At 44.8% G+C, this 17,347-nt stretch overlaps 2 protein-coding genes across 6 annotated transcripts; one reads left to right on the forward strand and one right to left on the reverse strand.

Annotated features, from left to right (window-relative positions):
• Window positions 1–416: 416 nt before the first annotated feature.
• Window positions 417–11,372, reverse strand: LOC146252657 (scavenger receptor cysteine-rich type 1 protein M130-like). Of its 2 annotated transcripts, XM_084681260.1 has the most exons (11): window positions 10,104–11,372; window positions 5,044–5,076; window positions 4,556–4,855; window positions 3,968–4,273; window positions 3,568–3,873; window positions 2,793–3,098; window positions 2,399–2,698; window positions 1,841–2,170; window positions 1,422–1,510; window positions 1,211–1,346; window positions 418–1,041 (listed from the first exon to the last, which is right to left on the reverse strand). In XM_084681260.1, the coding sequence occupies exons 1-10, from the start codon at window positions 10,237–10,239 to the stop codon at window positions 1,224–1,226; spliced, it is 2,229 nt and encodes a 742-aa protein (XP_084537386.1). In that variant the 5' UTR covers window positions 10,240–11,372; the 3' UTR covers window positions 418–1,041; window positions 1,211–1,223. The 2 variants fall into 2 exon arrangements, with proteins under 2 accessions (XP_084537385.1, XP_084537386.1); XM_084681259.1 differs by having other exon boundaries at window positions 417–1,346.
• Window positions 11,373–12,202: 830 nt separating this feature from the next.
• On the forward strand, window positions 12,203–16,209 carry cox4i2 (cytochrome c oxidase subunit 4I2). Of its 4 annotated transcripts, XM_084681264.1 has the most exons (6): window positions 13,239–13,396; window positions 13,550–13,570; window positions 14,716–14,806; window positions 15,102–15,266; window positions 15,383–15,514; window positions 15,634–16,209. In XM_084681264.1, the coding sequence occupies exons 1-6, from the start codon at window positions 13,394–13,396 to the stop codon at window positions 15,765–15,767; spliced, it is 546 nt and encodes a 181-aa protein (XP_084537390.1). In that variant the 5' UTR covers window positions 13,239–13,393; the 3' UTR covers window positions 15,768–16,209. The 4 variants fall into 4 exon arrangements, with proteins under 4 accessions (XP_084537393.1, XP_084537392.1, XP_084537391.1 ...); XM_084681267.1 differs by lacking the exons at window positions 13,239–13,396; window positions 13,550–13,570 and adding an exon at window positions 12,203–12,357; XM_084681266.1 differs by having other exon boundaries at window positions 13,237–13,570.
• Window positions 16,210–17,347: the final 1,138 nt, after the last annotated feature.

The raw sequence follows: 17,347 nt of genomic DNA on the forward strand, positions 1-17,347 counted from the left end.
GAACCACCCATATAGTGATGTCACGTGTTGGAGTGGATATGAACCACCCATATAGTGATGTCACGTGTTGGAGTGGATATGAACCACCCATATAGTGATGTCACGTGTTGGAGTGGATATGAACCACCCATATAGTGATGTCACGTGTTGGAGTGGATATGAACCACCCATATAGTGATGTCACGTGTTGGAGTGGATATGAACCACCCATATAGTGATGTCACGTGTTGGAGTGTATATGGATGACATATAGTACTAATAGTGTTTGAAACTAATGACATGCCTGACCCTAACCCTAACTAAGATACTGTTAGTGATAACATTGTTTGAATCAGCTTGTTTCAAAGTTGTTTTTTTATTAATGAAATGCAATATGCGTACTAGTAAATGCTTGAAAATATCAGAATGGGAATATCAAGTCACAATAAAGTTTTGGACCATTTTTTCAAATGAAAGAGAGACTGGACCTTTATTTTTGAAAATCCGTATGACGCATTAGTTCAAACAATAGTTGAATAGTTACCCCTAAAAAAAAAGTTGACCCTCAGTGTGAATGTAGATCGCAAACCCTGGCTGTATATGGTTAAAAACATCTTGCACATATTTAAAAACAATTTACATTTAGTAAAAGTGTGTTTTTTATTTATGTGTGACATAAATTCATATTAAAGTACAACAAATCTTTGAAAAAACTAAGGAGAAAAACAATATTACTCCTATTACAGAAACAATATTACTCCTATTACAGATACTAAGTTATTCAAGTAAACATCATTAATGAAGCAACCATGCTGAAACAAATATGCTGAAAAAGGTTACCATTAACAGTTATTCCAGCTAATGTACATTTACATGTACATTTAGTCATTTAGCAGACTCTTTTATCCAGAGCGACTTACAGCAAGTACAGGGACATTCCCCCCGAGGCAAGTAGGGTGAAGTGCCTTGCCCAAGGACACATCGTCATTTGACACGGACGGAAATTGAACCTGCAACCTTCCGATTACTAGCCCGATTCCCTAACCGCTCAGCCATCTGACTCTAATATAACAACAATGAAAGATAAAACAATAATTAACACTCAATGATGGATACAATGTTGGTGATATTAAAGAAATCCTGGTGGAACTGGTCCAAAGAACCAGATCCAGGATCAGACCAGCTTCTCCCAGTGCTGTCAGTCACCATTGGCAGGGACTCCATGACTGACCTCAGAACAGCGTCTAGACAGCACTCTCCTCCTGCTCCATCCTCTGGGCTGCTCTCTCCTCTCCTGGCTCAGCTTCAGCACTGGAATGCGGGGAGACCAGCTCCATGCTCCCCCTCTCTGCAGGCTTCCTGGGGGTCTGGAGAGACACAACACAAGAGACTCAGGAAAAGGGGAAAACCCAGAGAAATGTCACATGAACAAACGACAGTACCTTAAAGTACAGATAGAGGGCAGTGTTGGACGTCAGCAGAGTCAGCAGCACCACCACCACTCTGATGATGAAAGCTGGCAGAGGATTGGCTGGAACAGAAACACAGCGGATGAAGAGAGTGATCATCATCAGATCAGGCTGTCAACTACCAGGGTAAAGACACATCCTGTAACTTCCATCTCCAGTCTAAAGTGCTGCTACTTGTTTTTAGAGTGTGGAGATGAGCAGTGACCTAGGTGACTGCTACTGACACATTCAGGAAATGTCTACCTGCAGATCACCACAGGACTCAAATGACGAAATGAAAGTTAGGTTTCTTCAAAACCAGCCCCCAGTAAGTTTCCAGAAATGTTTAACGGCAGCCCTTTTGATGGACTTAGAAGTTGCAGGTTGTGCTTTTAAAATCAATTCTCACTTACCTGCAACAGTTACAGAAAGGAGCTCACTCTCAGAGGTGAAGTTATGAGAAAAAACGTAGACTTCAAAACCACAGCTGTAGTTCCCTTGGTGGGCGTGGTCTGCAGCAGGAAAAAGGAAGTTGGCAGAGTGATTGACAGCTGTAAGGGTGTGTCTCAGGGTTGTGTTGGAGCCAGTGAAGGTGAGGTGGAAGGAGCCTCCTGGGTACTGTGGCTGGATGGAGCAGGTGATGGTGAAGCTGTGGTCCCTGAACACCTGCAGCCCCTGCTGCTGGTCCTGGGAGACCCCCAGCATGGAGGAAGACAGGGAGATATTGGGCTGGAACAGGAGATCTGCAAACAAAGGAGTGAAGAGACAAAGGAGTAAAGAGAGAACATTTAAACAGCAGGACAAACACTTCTCTCTTTCAGCTGCCATTATCCCATCAGCATGAAACTGTAAACAATAACGTCACGATATCAGAGACTGTTCCTGATTACACCTGTAGGGAGCAGTAGTCTGCTGTAAACCTTTACTAACAGCTACTGTGACTGTGAATAAACCAATATTGTGTGTATTACCTGAGCAGATCACCTCCATGATAACGGAGGAGTTAAACTCTTCATGCACTGTTGCACACTCCCTCAGTACAGACTCAGACCCATCACAGCCACAGATACAAACAGCCATATGTTCTTCATCATCATCAGTGTAGCTTATTGAAACAGCAGAGCCACAGTCCAGCTGTCTGCACACTACAGCTGCAGCTCTCAAGTCCCAGTCAGACCCCCTGCTCACTCTCCTCCACTCTCCCTGGTGTTTCCTCTCCACTCGACCAGCACAGCGACCATCTCCTCCTTCCAACCTCACATCATCTGGCCCTGGAGAGACAGGAGACAGTCAGGTCCTTTGACTCTCTGTATCCTGACAAAATACTGCATTCATCTTGGAAAGACAAACTGCTTCTTCCAGTACCTGAGCAGGTGAGTCCAACAGCACTGCCAGGTGAACAGGTGTTTCTAGCTGAGTCTGAGGTGTCACAGGCCAGGAGACGGGACTCATTGCCTCCACACTGGAACTCTTTATCCCAGAGTGGACCTTTCCCTTCTCCATAGAGCGCCCCCTGGAGGGCTGAAGGAGCCCCACAGCCAAGCTGCCGACAAACCACCTCTGCATCCAGCCTGTCAAAGTCAGCTTCACACACTGAGACCCACGACTGATCAGACCTCACCTCCACTCTGCCAGAGCACAGACCAGCTCCCTCCACAAGCCTCACAGACTCTGGAGGAAGAAATGTCATAAAGATGAACATGGATGCATATGTTCTTGGGGTGTGCCCAATGTGGACTGTGTGATGTTGGAGGGTTTCCTGATAGGAGGGTTTCCTGATAGGAGGGTTTCCTGATAGGAGGAGGTATGTGGGGGGGGACTCAACAATTATGACATGTTCGGTTATCCTTCCAGACCCCCAATTTAAACACTGGATGTCATATATATTTAGCAGAACAAGTAACATTTTGGATCTTCTGAGAGAACATTTTAGTTTCCCTTGATCCATTTCAAAAAGGATAATCACTTTAACAGATAGCAGCCTTGAACTAAGTAAGACTAGAAAACCTGTATTAGCATTTAATAACAACGTTTAAAAAAAGTATGTAATGTACTGACATCTATTATGACAGGTTGATACTCAGTAATGTGTGACTGCCAACATCATCAGCTTAATATTACAACATGATGAGTGTATTACCTGAGCAGGTCACCACCTGGGAAAAGGTAGAGAAAGTGATACCTCCATCCACTGTTCCACACTCCCTCAGTGCGGACTCAGACCCAACACAGTGAGGCATAAAGACCCATGTAGAACGTTTTTCATCACCATCAATGATTTCTGTTGAAACAGCAGAGCCACAGTCCAGCTGTCTGCACACTACAGCTGCAGCTCTCAGGTCCCAGGTAGACCAACTGTACACTCTCCCCCACTCTCCCTGGCGTTTCATCTCCACTCTGCCAGCACAGCGACCATCTCCTCCCTCCAGCCTCACATCATCTGGCCCTGGAGAGACAGGAGACAGTCAGGTCCTTTGACTCTCTGTATCCTGACAAAATACTGCATTCATCTTGGAAAGACAAACTGCTTCTTCCAGTACCTGAGCAGGTGAGTCCAACAGCACTGCCAGGTGAGCAGGTGTTTCTAGCTGAGTCTGAGGTGTCACAGGCCAGGAGACGGGACTCCGTGCCTCCACACTGGAACTCTTTATCCCAATGTGGACCTTTCCCTTCTCCATAGAGCGCCCCCTGGAGGGCTGAAGGAGCCCCACAGCCAAGCTCCCAACAGACCACCTCTGCATCCAGCCTGTCAAAGTCAGCTTCACACACTGAGACCCACGACTGATCAGACCTCACCTCCAGTCTGCCAGAGCACAGACCAGCTCCCTCCACAAGCCTCACAGACTCTGGAGGAAGAAATGAGAGAATGATGTACATGGATGCAATCAGGGTTCTTGGCACTAGCATGAAATTACAGGAGCAGATGAGGGGCAATATCCTTTCTTCTAAGGTTACAAAAACAGATAGCAGCCTTGAATTCAGTAAGTCTAGAAAACCTTCATTAGGATTTAAAACAGTGTAAACATGTATCTAGTGTAATGTGCTGATAGCTACTGTGACAGGTTGAGACTGTAATGTGTGACTGCCAACATCATCAGCTGAATATAACAACATGATGTGTGTATTACCTGAGCAGGTCACCTCCAGGGTATAGGAAGTGTTACCAACTATCACCACTGTTCCACACTCCCTCAGTGCAGACTCAGACCCAACACAGCGAGATTGAAACACCCATCCAGTATGTCTTCCATCACCACGGATACCTCCTGTTGAAACAGCAGAGCCACAGTCCAGCTGTCTGCACACTACAGCTGCAGCTCTCAGGTCCCAGGTAGATTCGCTGTCCACTCTCCCCCACTCTCCCTGGCGTTTCATCTCCACTTCACCAGCACAGCGACCATCTCCTCCCTCCAACCTCACATCAGAACCTGGAGAGACAGGAGACAGTCAGGTCCTCTGACTCTCTGTCCAGTCCTGTCCAGAAACAACCTCTGACCTTTAACCCCAACCCTAACATAGTTGTGTTTCCCTGGACTGACACACATACACTAGACTAAGTCAAAACAGTAGTGTCTTTAACAGCCTGTTAATTCCCATGGTAGCATGTTTTACCCACCTGGAGGTTCATCAGTGAGTTCATCCTGGAGACCTGAGGACACGATGTAGAACAGAACCTCAACATGGCTTTACATCATTACACCAGCACTGTGTACACTAACATACAGTACTGTATGTCTACACCAGCACTGTGTACACTAACATACAGTACTGTATGTCTACACCAGCACTGTGTACACTAACATACAGTACTGTATGTCTACACCAGCACTGAGTATACTAACATACAGTACTGTACGTCTACACCAGCACTGAGTACACTAACATACAGTACTGTATGTCTACACCAGCACTGTGTACACTAACATACAGTACTGTACGTCTACACCAGCACTGAGTACACTAACATACAGTACTGTACGTCTACACCAGCACTGTGTACACTAACATACAGTACTGTATGTCTACACCAGCACTGAGTACACTAACATACAGTACTGTATGTCTACACCAGCACTGTGTACACTAACATACAGTACTGTATGTCTACACCAGCACTGTGTACACTAACATACAGTACTGTATGTCTACACCAGCACTGTGTACACTAACATACAGTACTGTATGTCTACACCAGCACTGAGTACACTAACATACAGTACTGTATGTCTACACCAGCACTGTGTACACTAACATACAGTACTGTATGTCTACACCAGCACTGTGTACACTAACATACAGTACTGTATGTCTACACCAGCACTGAGTATACTAACATACAGTACTGTATGTCTACACCAGCACTGAGTACACTAACATACAGTACTGTATGTCTACACCAGCACTGTCAATACGAACTGTGAGAGCCATTTTCATTTGTTTTGTGTGTAGGACACAAATTGTCCATTGGTGTCACTAGTGAGCTGTTGAGTGATGTATATTTAGGTAGGAACTTTTCACCGGGTAACAGGGGGTGCTGTTACAGTTTTTCCGATTGCTTAGACACAAAAATGTCAAATAACACACAGTATGTAAAACCTGACACTCAAGGATCAAAACAGCAGCCCAGGGGTCTCATTTATAAAGCTTGCGTACGCACAAAACGGGTCTGGAAATGTGCGTACGCCACTTTCCACGCTAAGGTTGTGATTTATAAAAAACAAACTTGACGGGAGAATGTGCGGTCCTCCACGCAAACTCTGACCCTCCCGTAGGCCTACGCACATTTTGAAAACAGTTGGAATTGGCGACGCAGATGACCGTACTGTAGTCAGACTGCAGAAATTGAATGTGGGAAGAACATTACTCGTAATATTTATATATTTTGTTTTCCTCACACACGTTTTTTTCATTCAATTTCATGATTATCATGAAGATTACATCCAGCAGTGTTATTTGCGCTTGTACTGAGTTTATCTTGTTCCATAAACACCTTGTACAATCGAACTCAAGTTTTAAATAAAAATTCAGCGCTTCCTCACCATCAGATTGTCCACTACGGGAGTTCAGGAGGGGGAGATTCCCCGACTGCATGGAATACAGAATATCATCACATATCCTACCTTTAGATAACTGCAGAAAACAGTGTATAACTAAATATATTTATTTAATACTGTGCAAATATATGTCATATATGTCAAAAACTGGAGATACAGTCGTCAAGCTCCCGTGCAATCGCTACACTCTACGTCCTCGTTATCAGTCCAGACTTTGTTAGATTACTGTTCATAACAAAACGCTTTTGTTTTCAAATTGTATCTCGACTCGCAGTATCACTGCCACAGTTGACTCCACTCGCACAGTTTTTTATTTATTGGTGATCTACCGGCCACCACATTTTTTGAGTTTTCGGGCTCCACCAATAGGCTAACAGTGTCTGAGAAGTTGTCATGCGCAATGATTCACCGTAAAGAACAATCGTATGCCAGGGTCATGCTGAGATACTAGATTAGCATTCATGAGGTGCTTTGCATTGACTATATATGGTTAAAAATGGGCGTGTTCAGGGCGGGGTACAATGCAGATTCACGTACGCACACTTGTGGGTAATCTGTTATTTATAAAGGGAACATTGCGTACAGGTGTGCGTACGCACGGTTTTATAAATCTAATTTTTTGTGTGCGTACGCCATTTTAGGCTTTTGGGCGTACGTACACTTTTAGTAAGAATCCTACGCACAGTTTTATAAATGAGACCTCAGATCTGCACAACTAAAAGCATATTCTCAGCTTCACACTTTTTTAGTTAGTCAGGTGGCTGAGCGGTTAGGGAATCAGGCTAGTAATCTGAAGGTTGCCAATTCGATACCCGGCCATGCCAAATAACGTTGTGCAAGGCACTTCACCCTACTTGCCTCCTGTACTTACTTTAAGTCGCTCTGGATAAGAGCGTCTGCTAAATGTAAATGTAATTTTCAAAATACTACACACAGTGTTTTGCAAATCACTAAACACACTTTTCTACATTAGACACATGCATTTTAGATGATGTTAATTCATTGCCTATTTTAGACGCTGCCTTGTAAAATGCTGCATGTGAACAGATGGACCGAACACGGCCGTCAGGTGTACAAGCACTAGTGTAAACACAGCAACCAGGTGTGCAAGCACTAGTGTAAACACACCAACCAGGTGTACAAGGACTAGTGTAAACATACCAACCAGGTGTACGCACTATAAAAAGGCAACAGGTCAGTGTACCTGTCCTTATCAAAAATGGAAGGCCATGTTGCAGGAAGAGAAAGAGTGAGGATGAGAGGGGGAGCCCGTGGAGGAAGGTAGGGAGAGGTAGACCTGGAGGCCGTGGAAGAATAGGGCCAAATTTACAGTATCTAATGAAATTTGAACAACAGTATGTTGTGAACATGTTGGGAACATTAAGAGAGGCTGGACAAAGAGTTCAGCCCAACCTCAGCAGACATACTGTTGCAACAGTAATTTGGACATTTTGACAACAGCAAAGGTGAAAACTACTATTCTCTCCTGTCTACTGTACAGTAACTTGTAGCCTACTAGATGCACTACATCAGTACTTGTACACATGCACGGCAGTCCATGATTGAAACAATGTACTGTATTTCATTTGCTGAATACTTTCATTTGTCTCCACAAATGTATTTGCTGTGTTTACAGTATGTAACCTACTATACAGTATTCAATTTCAAATATGTTCGGATTTTCTGCACAAAATGCAACCTTTACGTAGACGATATGTAGAAATACAGTAAATATTTTCAGCAGTGTGCAGTACTGGTCTTGTGTGTTGTGTTCGGTCAACATATTTAGGTACTTGTACGTACTCTACTATAACAATATCTCAAAAGAATCAAGCAGGTTATATCATTAAAAAGAATAGTTAGTGTAAAAGTGTTTAACATGTTGCACAGCAGTGTGTAACTGGTTCAAACAGAGTCCCATTTTATGAACCATGTGTGTTGCATACGGTGACAGAAATGGGTTTTTATACATGATTGTATAGTTTTGAACGAAATGTTTCATTTTGCAAAAGATTGGAGGTGTTCTGATACTTGTGTGTCTAGTTGTGTGAATCATATGTTGTGTTTTGACAAAGTGAGCCCTGTTTTCAAAATTGTGCTTAAGCAATTGGAAAAAACGAATTGGAGGAGCACAAATAGTTTTCGACTGCATCAAATCAGGATAAAAGCGTCTGCTAAATGCATAAATGTAAATATAAATCGCTACACACCGCAACGCTCATGGGGATGTGTGATTGTCATCAATAAAACGCAACGATGACTATTGGAGTCTGTGATTTCAACAGCCAGGCACCGAGCGGTGTAAGGTAGAAGAGAGAGCGTCAGCTAGTTTACTAGCCAGACTGCTTTAAGTCCGTATAGCAGCCCCTCAGTGGGTTTGTAGGGTTAGCCATGACATTAACATACAGTACTGTATGTCTACACCAGCACTGTGTACACTAACATACAGTACTGTATGTCTACACCAGCACTGAGTATACTAACATACAGTACTGTATGTCTACACCAGCACTGAGTACACTAACATACAGTACTGTATGTCTACACCAGCACTGTGTACACTAACATACAGTACTGTATGTCTACACCAGCACTGAGTACACTAACATACAGTACTGTATGTCTACACCAGCACTGAGTATACTAACATAAAGTACTGTATGTCTACACCAGCACTGAGTATACTAACATAAAGTACTGTATGTCTACACCAGCACTGTGTACACTAACATACAGTACTGTATGTCTACACCAGCACTGAGTATACTAACATAAAGTACTGTATGTCTACACCAGCACTGTGTACACTAACATACAGTACTGTATGTCTACACCAGCACTGAGTACACTAACATACAGTACTGTATGTCTACACCAGCACTGAGTACACTAACATACAGTACTGTATGTCTACACCAGCACTGAGTACACTAACATACAGTACTGTATGTCTACACCAGCACTGTGTATACTAACATACAGTACTGTATGTCTACACCAGCACTGTGTACACTAACATACAGTACTGTATGTCTACACCAGCACTGTGTACACTAACATACAGTACTGTATGTCTACACCAGCACTGTGTACACTAACATACAGTACTGTATGTCTACACCAGCACTGTGTACACTAACATACAGTACTGTATGTCTACACCAGCACTGTGTACACTAACATACAGTACTGTATGTCTACACCAGCACTGAGTATACTAACATAAAGTACTGTATGTCTACACCAGCACTGTGTACACTAACATACAGTACTGTATGTCTACACCAGCACTGAGTTTACTAACATAAAGTACTGTATGTCTACACCAGCACTGTGTACACTAACATACAGTACTGTATGTCTACACCAGCACTGTGTACACTAACATACAGTACTGTATGTCTACACCAGCACTGTGTACACTAACATACAGTACTGTATGTCTACACCAGCACTGTGTACACTAACACATCCATAGGTATGGTTTGGCCAGATGGTATTTACCAGTATAGAACAGTACTGCATTCACTAATACAGGTCTATACCAGTATAGGACAGTATTAAATATAATAATCCATGTCTGTACTGTATCCTATACTGTACAGATACAACAGAGCCCTACCTGTGCTCCAGAACATGACCACCAGCATCAGGACAGGGAGCATCTCTCTCTCAGACTGGGTCTCCACTGGGCTGTAGAAGACTTCTGACTGGGGAGTGGACTGAGGGCCGAGGAAGGAAACAGCAGCTTCTATCATCTATATCTCTTCTATTTCCTGTGATGTATTTCCCCAACTCTTCCAGCTAATCTGCCATCATTGATTTTGTTCTCATGAGCAAACTGTCACTAGGGTCCCCTATCTCTGGAACAATCTACCAACCCATGTTGGAGAGTCAGACAGTATTAATATTGAAGTGTAAAGATGTGTTTATGAAGTGTGTACCATAGGCAGACAACCTGTTTAGGCCTGTTGTCTCCATGTGTGCGTCTTTGAGAGTGTGTAGGTACATGAGACTGTGTATTAGAGATCCCCATCTGGCCCTTCCCTGACCTCTGTAACTAGGGTAACAATCAAGATCACCATCTGGCCCTTCCCTGACCTCTGTAACTAGAGGTGTCGAGGTGTCAGTAATATCTATGTGTGTGTGTCTGTTTTTTGTCCAAGTGTGTGTCTCGGTTTTTTGTCTGCCTTCCTCCGCTTGATAGACTAGCTTACGTCTGTTTTGCGTGATGGCCAAGAAATTAAAAAAGTAATACGAAGAAATAATATGGATCATGCCACCAAATACAGATTAAATTAATAAGTAAGCCTGGCTTGAAAATGTAAACAGATGTTTGAGTAAAAAATGTAAGGGGTGAAAGTAAAATGTTACACGTACGTACAGCAACAAAGTATTTGTACTTTATTATTTCCCATCTCTGCATTTAACATTCTGGTGAACCATATTTGTTTGTCCTATATTAAACTTAGCACTGCTAAAATGCACGTGTTATGTCCCTAGCTAATTTTACAAAGCAAAGGAACTGTCTTATATAATGATATCCACTAATGAAATCCATAGGCCTATCTGTTGCTAGCAGTCTCAGTCAGTTAGCGCAGTCTCAGTCAGTTAGCGCTGTCTCAGTCAGTTAGCGCTGTCAAAGCAGGTGCAGAGAGAGTTAAAAACACAGGCTTCCTCCTTGTCCTCATCCGACCTCCTCTTGTCTCCTCCTCCTGCTGACTCCACCCCCCGTCTCCCACCTCTCCCCCATAACAGCCGTTGGCAGTGCTGTGACGCCCACAACAGCCCCAACCTGGCTCAGCGCACAGGGCCAAGCCAGCGATAGCAGTCATGTTGCTGTTTAGCATGATGGAACACTTCCAGACTGGTTAACCTCTCTGACCCAAGATTCCTGTCACACCAGGAACCACCCTCTCCCTCTCTCTCTCTCTCCACCCTCTCTCTTCTCCCTCTACCCCTCTCCCTCTCTCTCTCCTCTCTCTCCACTCTCTCTCTCCACTCTCTCCACCCTCTCTCTCTCCACCCTCTCTCCCCCTCTCTCTCTCCACCCTCTCTCTCTCCACTCTCTCTCCCTCTCTCCACCCTCTCTCTCTCCACCCTCTCTACCCCTCTCTCTCTCCACCCTCTCTCTCTCCACTCTCTCTCCCTCTCTCTCTCCACCCTCTCTCTCCCCCTCTCTCTCTCCACCCTCTCTCTCTCCACTCTCTCTCCCTCTCTCCACCCTCTCTCTCCTTAAATTTAAAAGTTCAATTGAATGGGTTTTGTTTGAATAAGAGTGACTGTTTTCCAGTCGCTCTCCCTCTTCATGTTTTCTTTCTGTCTGCCAAGTTTTACAATGTTATAAGGTTACTCTCTTGTCCTCATGTAACCTCCCCAACTGGAAGCACCACTGCAGGGAGGGAGACAGAGATAGAGGGTAAGAAAGAGGTATAGAGGGAGAGAGTAGGGGATGGAGGGGGAGAGAGAAAGACATGGTGAAAGAGAGGAAGAAGGACATATTTTTCCACTCCATTAAACAGGGCCTGGTCTGTGTTTAGTGTCACATGGTTCAGATTGTTTACTTGCTCTAGTTTAATCTAAGCTCTCTCTCTCCCTTTCTCCCTTCACCGCCCTCAGTGGCCCTCTCTTTCTCTGTTTATTTCCCTCTCCCAATCTCTTTCCATCCCCCTTTCTCTCTCAACTCCCTTTATATGTCTCTCTACCACACTGCCTCTCTCCCCCTCCCTCCCTGTCTCCCTCCCTGTCTCTCCCCACCCACCCCTGCAGCCTGTGGAGTTGAAGAAGGCGTCTGAGGCTAAACAGAAACTCTCTGAAGACCTGCAGCCCTGTTTATCTGTTCCTGCAGTCTACAAGCCCACCTTCTCAGCACCAGCGTGAGTACAGGACCCATCGGTCCGAACCAGGACTGCTGGGGGGCACACAGGACTAGCTGCGGCCAGGGGCATGGGAGGGGGGGGGGGTGGAAGAGGGGTCAGTCTGATCCCAGATGATCGGAGTGGACGTGCAAGGGGACACGGAACTCTGGCGCAGATCTAAATCTCTCAGACAAGAGGCTTCTAGAATGTTGGAGAAGCTTCCGGAAAGAAGAACTGTATCAGTCTAGGAGGGACATAGAAAGTGAAATGTTTAATGCATTTTGAGAGTGTCGTGGTTTTTAGGAGATTAAGTGTTTGTGAGATTTGGAGATTTGTGTTTTTTTTAAGGAGGAGAACTTTAATTTGTAGAAAAAAAGACACTACTTTAAATTGTATTTACTCTGCTGTTTCAAGGTTGCACATGCACCACCAATCATACTGAGATTAGATAAGGTTTGGTAAACATTTAGTCATTTAACAGACGCTGTTATCCAGAGCAACAACTACATTTGGTAAACAACTAAAAGGTTTTAATGCTACTGAACGAAGGGGTTTTGACCATGATGAAAACCTTGATTAAGTCAATTCAACACAGTTCTGGTTCTTTTAGAATCCCTCATCAAACCTTTTTCTGTCTGTTGACATGGATGAACAAGCAGGGGTATAACTCCTATCTCGACTGCTAGCTTTCTCAGTTGCAGTTTGACTGTGTTTGTGTATTTAAGGAATCATTTATGATGGAGAGAGAGAGAGAGAGAGAGATAGAGAGAGAGAGAGAGAGAGACCTACAATTGCATGTTAACAAGTAGCATGTTCCAGTGCATTTGGTAATTTTCAGTATCTGATTTGCGGTGGTTAAGGTCAATACCACGTCAGACCGCTAGGCGGAGACAGCTGAATTTGGGGGAGCTGGTCAGATCCTCCACGTGCTGAGAATGAACGAATCATCCAAAAGATTAATCGTTAATTATTGTTAATCATTAATCGTTTAAAAGATCTGTGAGAAATATTGGTGCTGGAATGTCCTCTATAAAATGAACGAACCACTCACTCGATGGTAAATTTGGACTCCTCGTGTTCGGTAGAAAGATCTGTTCCTAAAAAAACAAATACTATTTGAAATAGTTGACGAAACGCTTGTTGCTAAATTCAGAATTAACAATCGAGCTCCCTGGATCTACTTAAGTAACTGTACTCTTTATCCCCTCAGTTCATTTGGCCTGATTTAAAGGTTGGTAGTGAAATTCAACTTGTGTCAACCACTATGTATATTATCACAAAGAATACACTGAAACGCCACGTGTAAAATTTTACAAGTTAAACTAGCTTTATACAGCTAGCACGCTGTAAGTAAATGTTGCTAGCCGTTAAACTAACTACTGCTTGCTAGAGCTAACGAGCATAGATGACATTGATAGGCTAATTAGTTCATAAACAGTTGAAAAAAATGGGTAGGTTTGATTTATATGTTGCTAAATGTCGTATAAAAAAGATAGTACATATATAATTTATTTTATTTCTGTTTTACGTACCTCAACGTCCGCGTGCTCCTGGCGGCAATTATGTTAGGTGCTCGCGCTGTTAATGTATTCTGCTGTATTTAACTATTAAGGGACCTATTTCCTGAACATTTGGTTAATTTAAGTCTTGTTGTGTTTAGATTTTAATTTGTCCTTGTGTCCTTTCTACTTGCCTCGGGGAGAATGTCCCTGTACTTACTGTAAGTCGCTCTGATTAAGTGCGTCTGCTAAATGAATAAATGTAAACCCATGGTAAATAACAGCGTTTTACCGCCCAGGGACGTGTATTAGCAGCGCCAATTTGGGTAAAAGCTTCTAAATACAACTTGAAATGTAAAAATGTGTCTAAGGATGTGAGAAAAAGAGTGACTGGCGTTGTGGCGTCTGATCTTGCATGTCTGTCTGGTGTATTCAACAGGTGGGAGATGATTAGGTTGTTTTGTCAGCGTGTGTGATTCTGGAAGGATGACTGGCTGTTTGATTCAGGGCCTTGACAGATGACGTTAGACAGGTGGAGGTAGAGGGGTGCAAGTGCCTCAGATAATCCTATAACAAACGTGTGTGTGTGTGGTAAGAAAGTTATGCCCTGCAAACACGTGAGCTACTGAGGTGTTCAGCAACAAAGACCACTCTGCCAGTGGAAAGACAATTAACCACTTTTCTCCTATTAAATGTCACAGACCTGGGGGGGGGGGGGGTGATTATGGACTAAAAATATAAATACTGTATGACACAGTTTGAACTTTTCTTGTCCGCCTGTCTCCCTGCACACCTTTCCCTGCCTGCCTGTCTACCTGCCTGCCTGTCTACCTGCCTACCTACCTGTCTGTCTGCCTGCCTGCCTGTCTGTCTCCAGATGTTTCTCCTGACTGCAGGGCGTGTGGGCAGCCTTCTGTCCAGACGGGCTCTGACCCTCAACACCACCCGCACGGCCAGCCACGGACACGGTCAGTGCACACACACACACACACACTCTCGCAGCACTTATTCCATCACTCTGAACGCAACTAAGAGACACACCAGCAGGCGGCGCTGTTGTCTGTAAACGGAAGTGAATAGGAGCCACTGGGTGTAGTCTGCCCTGGTTCTTGTATTGAAACATTATCATGCTATTGTGACAGTGTGTGTTTGTAAAAACCACAGAAGAGTCTGTAAATCTTCAATGTAAAACATCTTCCCTTTCTCCTCCCTCTTGACCCCTTCCTTCCTTCCTTCCTCCCTACTTTGCCCCCCCCCCCCCAGATGTGTCTGAGCAGGCAGACCTGTCTCTCCCCATCTACTGGGACCGCCTGGACACGCCCCTGCCTGACAAGCCCTACAGGGACGTCCTGAGCCCTGCAGACCAGACCCTCAAGCAGAAGGAACAGGGCTCCTGGAAGCAGCTCTCCAACCAGGAGAAGATCGCCTGTAATCATCCAGCCACCATCCGGCCAGCCATCGTTCAGCTATAGTTCACTCACTCATTTATTTCTCTCCCTTCTCCATCTCCCTCCCCCCCTCTCTCTCCTCCCCCCCCCCTCCAGTGTACAGGCTGAAGTTTAACCAGACGTACCCAGAGATGAAGCAGCCTACAGGGGAGTGGAAGACCGTGCTGGGTGGCATGTTCATCTTCCTGGGGATCACCGGCCTGGTGGTGCTCTGGCAACGTTACTATGGTGAGGCGTCACCAAAGTAACCCTTTCACCCACACCATAGCATCACCATATATACCACACCAGACTATATTGACGTCACCATAGTAACCAGACCATGGCTCTCATCCTGTGTGTGTCAGTGTACCCGCCTCGCCCCGTCACCCTGGAAGAGGAGTGGCAGCAGAAACAGCTGCAGCGGATGTTGGACATGAGGATCAACCCAGTCGAAGGCTTCTCTGCCAAGTGGGACTATGAGAAGGGCCAATGGAAATAGAGCGGGGGCGGGGCCAGCCGGGCCTGGACCTATCACCTGTGAGGGGAAAGCGATCCTGTTCCTGGAGCCACTTCCTTCGCCTTGCTGCCTCTACATCCTCCTATCCCATAATAGTAGCTGTGCGTTGCCATGGCGTTCTCATGACTGTCCTTTTGTTGATGAAAAATGCAGGTGCTTTTGTTTTCTTCCCCCCTCTACTGTCCTTCAGTCTGTATCTCCCCCTTCCTCCTCCCGTCCCTCCTCCCCTCCCTTTTCCTAGTATTTGCTCAGGTGCGTTGCCCTGGTAACGTGTTCATAGGTGTGTTACTGGGTGTTGTGTGGTGTAAAAAACAGCATTTTTCTGGCATTCTGCTTGTTTGACACCTTCATAACTGAAATATCACCGTGTTGAATGTAACAGTCCAGACGGTCATAACAACAATAAAATGATCTTGGTTGTAAATTTTGGGCTTCGTTTTTATTCTCTTATCAAAAACAGACGATGTTGCCTCAAACATTGTGCTGATTCTGCTCGTTAGTTCATCTAGCAACCTGCCGAGTCCTACCAAAACATTTCAGCCCCCTCATCTCTCTCTCCTCCCTCCTGTCCCCTCCCTCCTGTCCCCTCCCTCCTGTCCCCTCCCTCTCTGTCCCCTCCCTCCCTGTCCCCTCCCTCCCTGTCCCCTCCACAGAGACCAGGCAGCCGAGGTGAGTATCATGTTCTTTATTCAGGGTGAGTGCTGCGTTTCACTGACCTGTCACACACAGCAGGGGGCAGGAGGAGGGCTACTCTCCTCTGCCAACCTGGACACAGAAATACTCTGAGCTGGTTCAGTAGCAGTGTGGTAAATGCTAGGGGATAAGATTACATCAATGCAAAGGTCAAAGTTCAAGGCCATTTAAAAGGGACTCAAGATGCTTTTACACCAAATATAAATTACTTGTAATCAAAGTCATCAAATCATTTTTTTTATTTTTTTATATTTAATTTAAATGTCACTAAGCTAGCATACTATTCTAATAATTGTTTAAATAACCAGTATATGTAATGTTATGAAGCTCATGATTCTTGTGCCTAATTTCTCACCCTCAGCTGTGCACACCCACATTCACGTACACACACACACACACACACACGAGACAGGCGGAGAAAGGGAGACTGGGTAGAGAGAGGGGGAGGACTGGGGGGAGGACTGGGGAGAGGGGGGGGAGGACTGGGGAGAGAGGGGGGAGGACTGGGGAGGACTGAGGAGAGAGAGATGACTGTGGGGAAAGTGGTTGAGCAGCTCTGCATGGGAAACAGGTTCCCTAGAAAAATATATACTGTCTTGGAATGTGTCACATCAGACCTCGCTGATTGGCTACTCAGTTGGGGGGGGGGGGGGGGGGGTACCTGTATATGGTCTAGATATGGCTTGAGGGTGTATATCTAGAATGGAAATATCTCAGATAGCTTCTAGATACTACTTGTGTGCAGTGTTTGCCCTGGGGCTGAGCAGTGGTCTATGACCTGTATGGTGGCTCCTTGGTGTGGATATGGTATCTGTAGGCTTAATGTGTTTACATCTTCATGCTAGGTCTGCATGTGATGACTGCATGGT

This window comes from Hypomesus nipponensis, chromosome 18 (genome assembly GCF_054491055.1).
Source record: "Hypomesus nipponensis isolate SF chromosome 18, ASM5449105v1, whole genome shotgun sequence".
Lineage (NCBI taxonomy): Eukaryota > Metazoa > Chordata > Actinopteri > Osmeriformes > Osmeridae > Hypomesus > Hypomesus nipponensis.

Excerpts from the sequence above, each read along its gene's own strand:
- LOC146252657 (XM_084681259.1), bottom strand. The coding sequence starts at position 10,239 with ATGATAGAAGCTGCTGTTTCCTTCCTCGGCCCTCAGTCCACTCCCCAG. Across the intron at positions 4,274-4,555 it reads CCTGGAGGTGACCTGCTCAG|AGTCTGTGAGGCTTGTGGAG; the intron begins GTAATACACACA and ends TTCTTCCTCCAG. Across the intron at positions 1,347-1,421 it reads CCCTCTATCTGTACTTTAAG|ACCCCCAGGAAGCCTGCAGA; the intron begins GTACTGTCGTTT and ends GTGTCTCTCCAG.
- cox4i2 (XM_084681264.1), top strand. Across the intron at positions 13,571-14,715 it reads TCATTTGGCCTGATTTAAAG|ATGTTTCTCCTGACTGCAGG; the intron begins GTTGGTAGTGAA and ends GTCTGTCTCCAG. Across the intron at positions 15,515-15,633 it reads GCTCTGGCAACGTTACTATG|TGTACCCGCCTCGCCCCGTC; the intron begins GTGAGGCGTCAC and ends TGTGTGTGTCAG.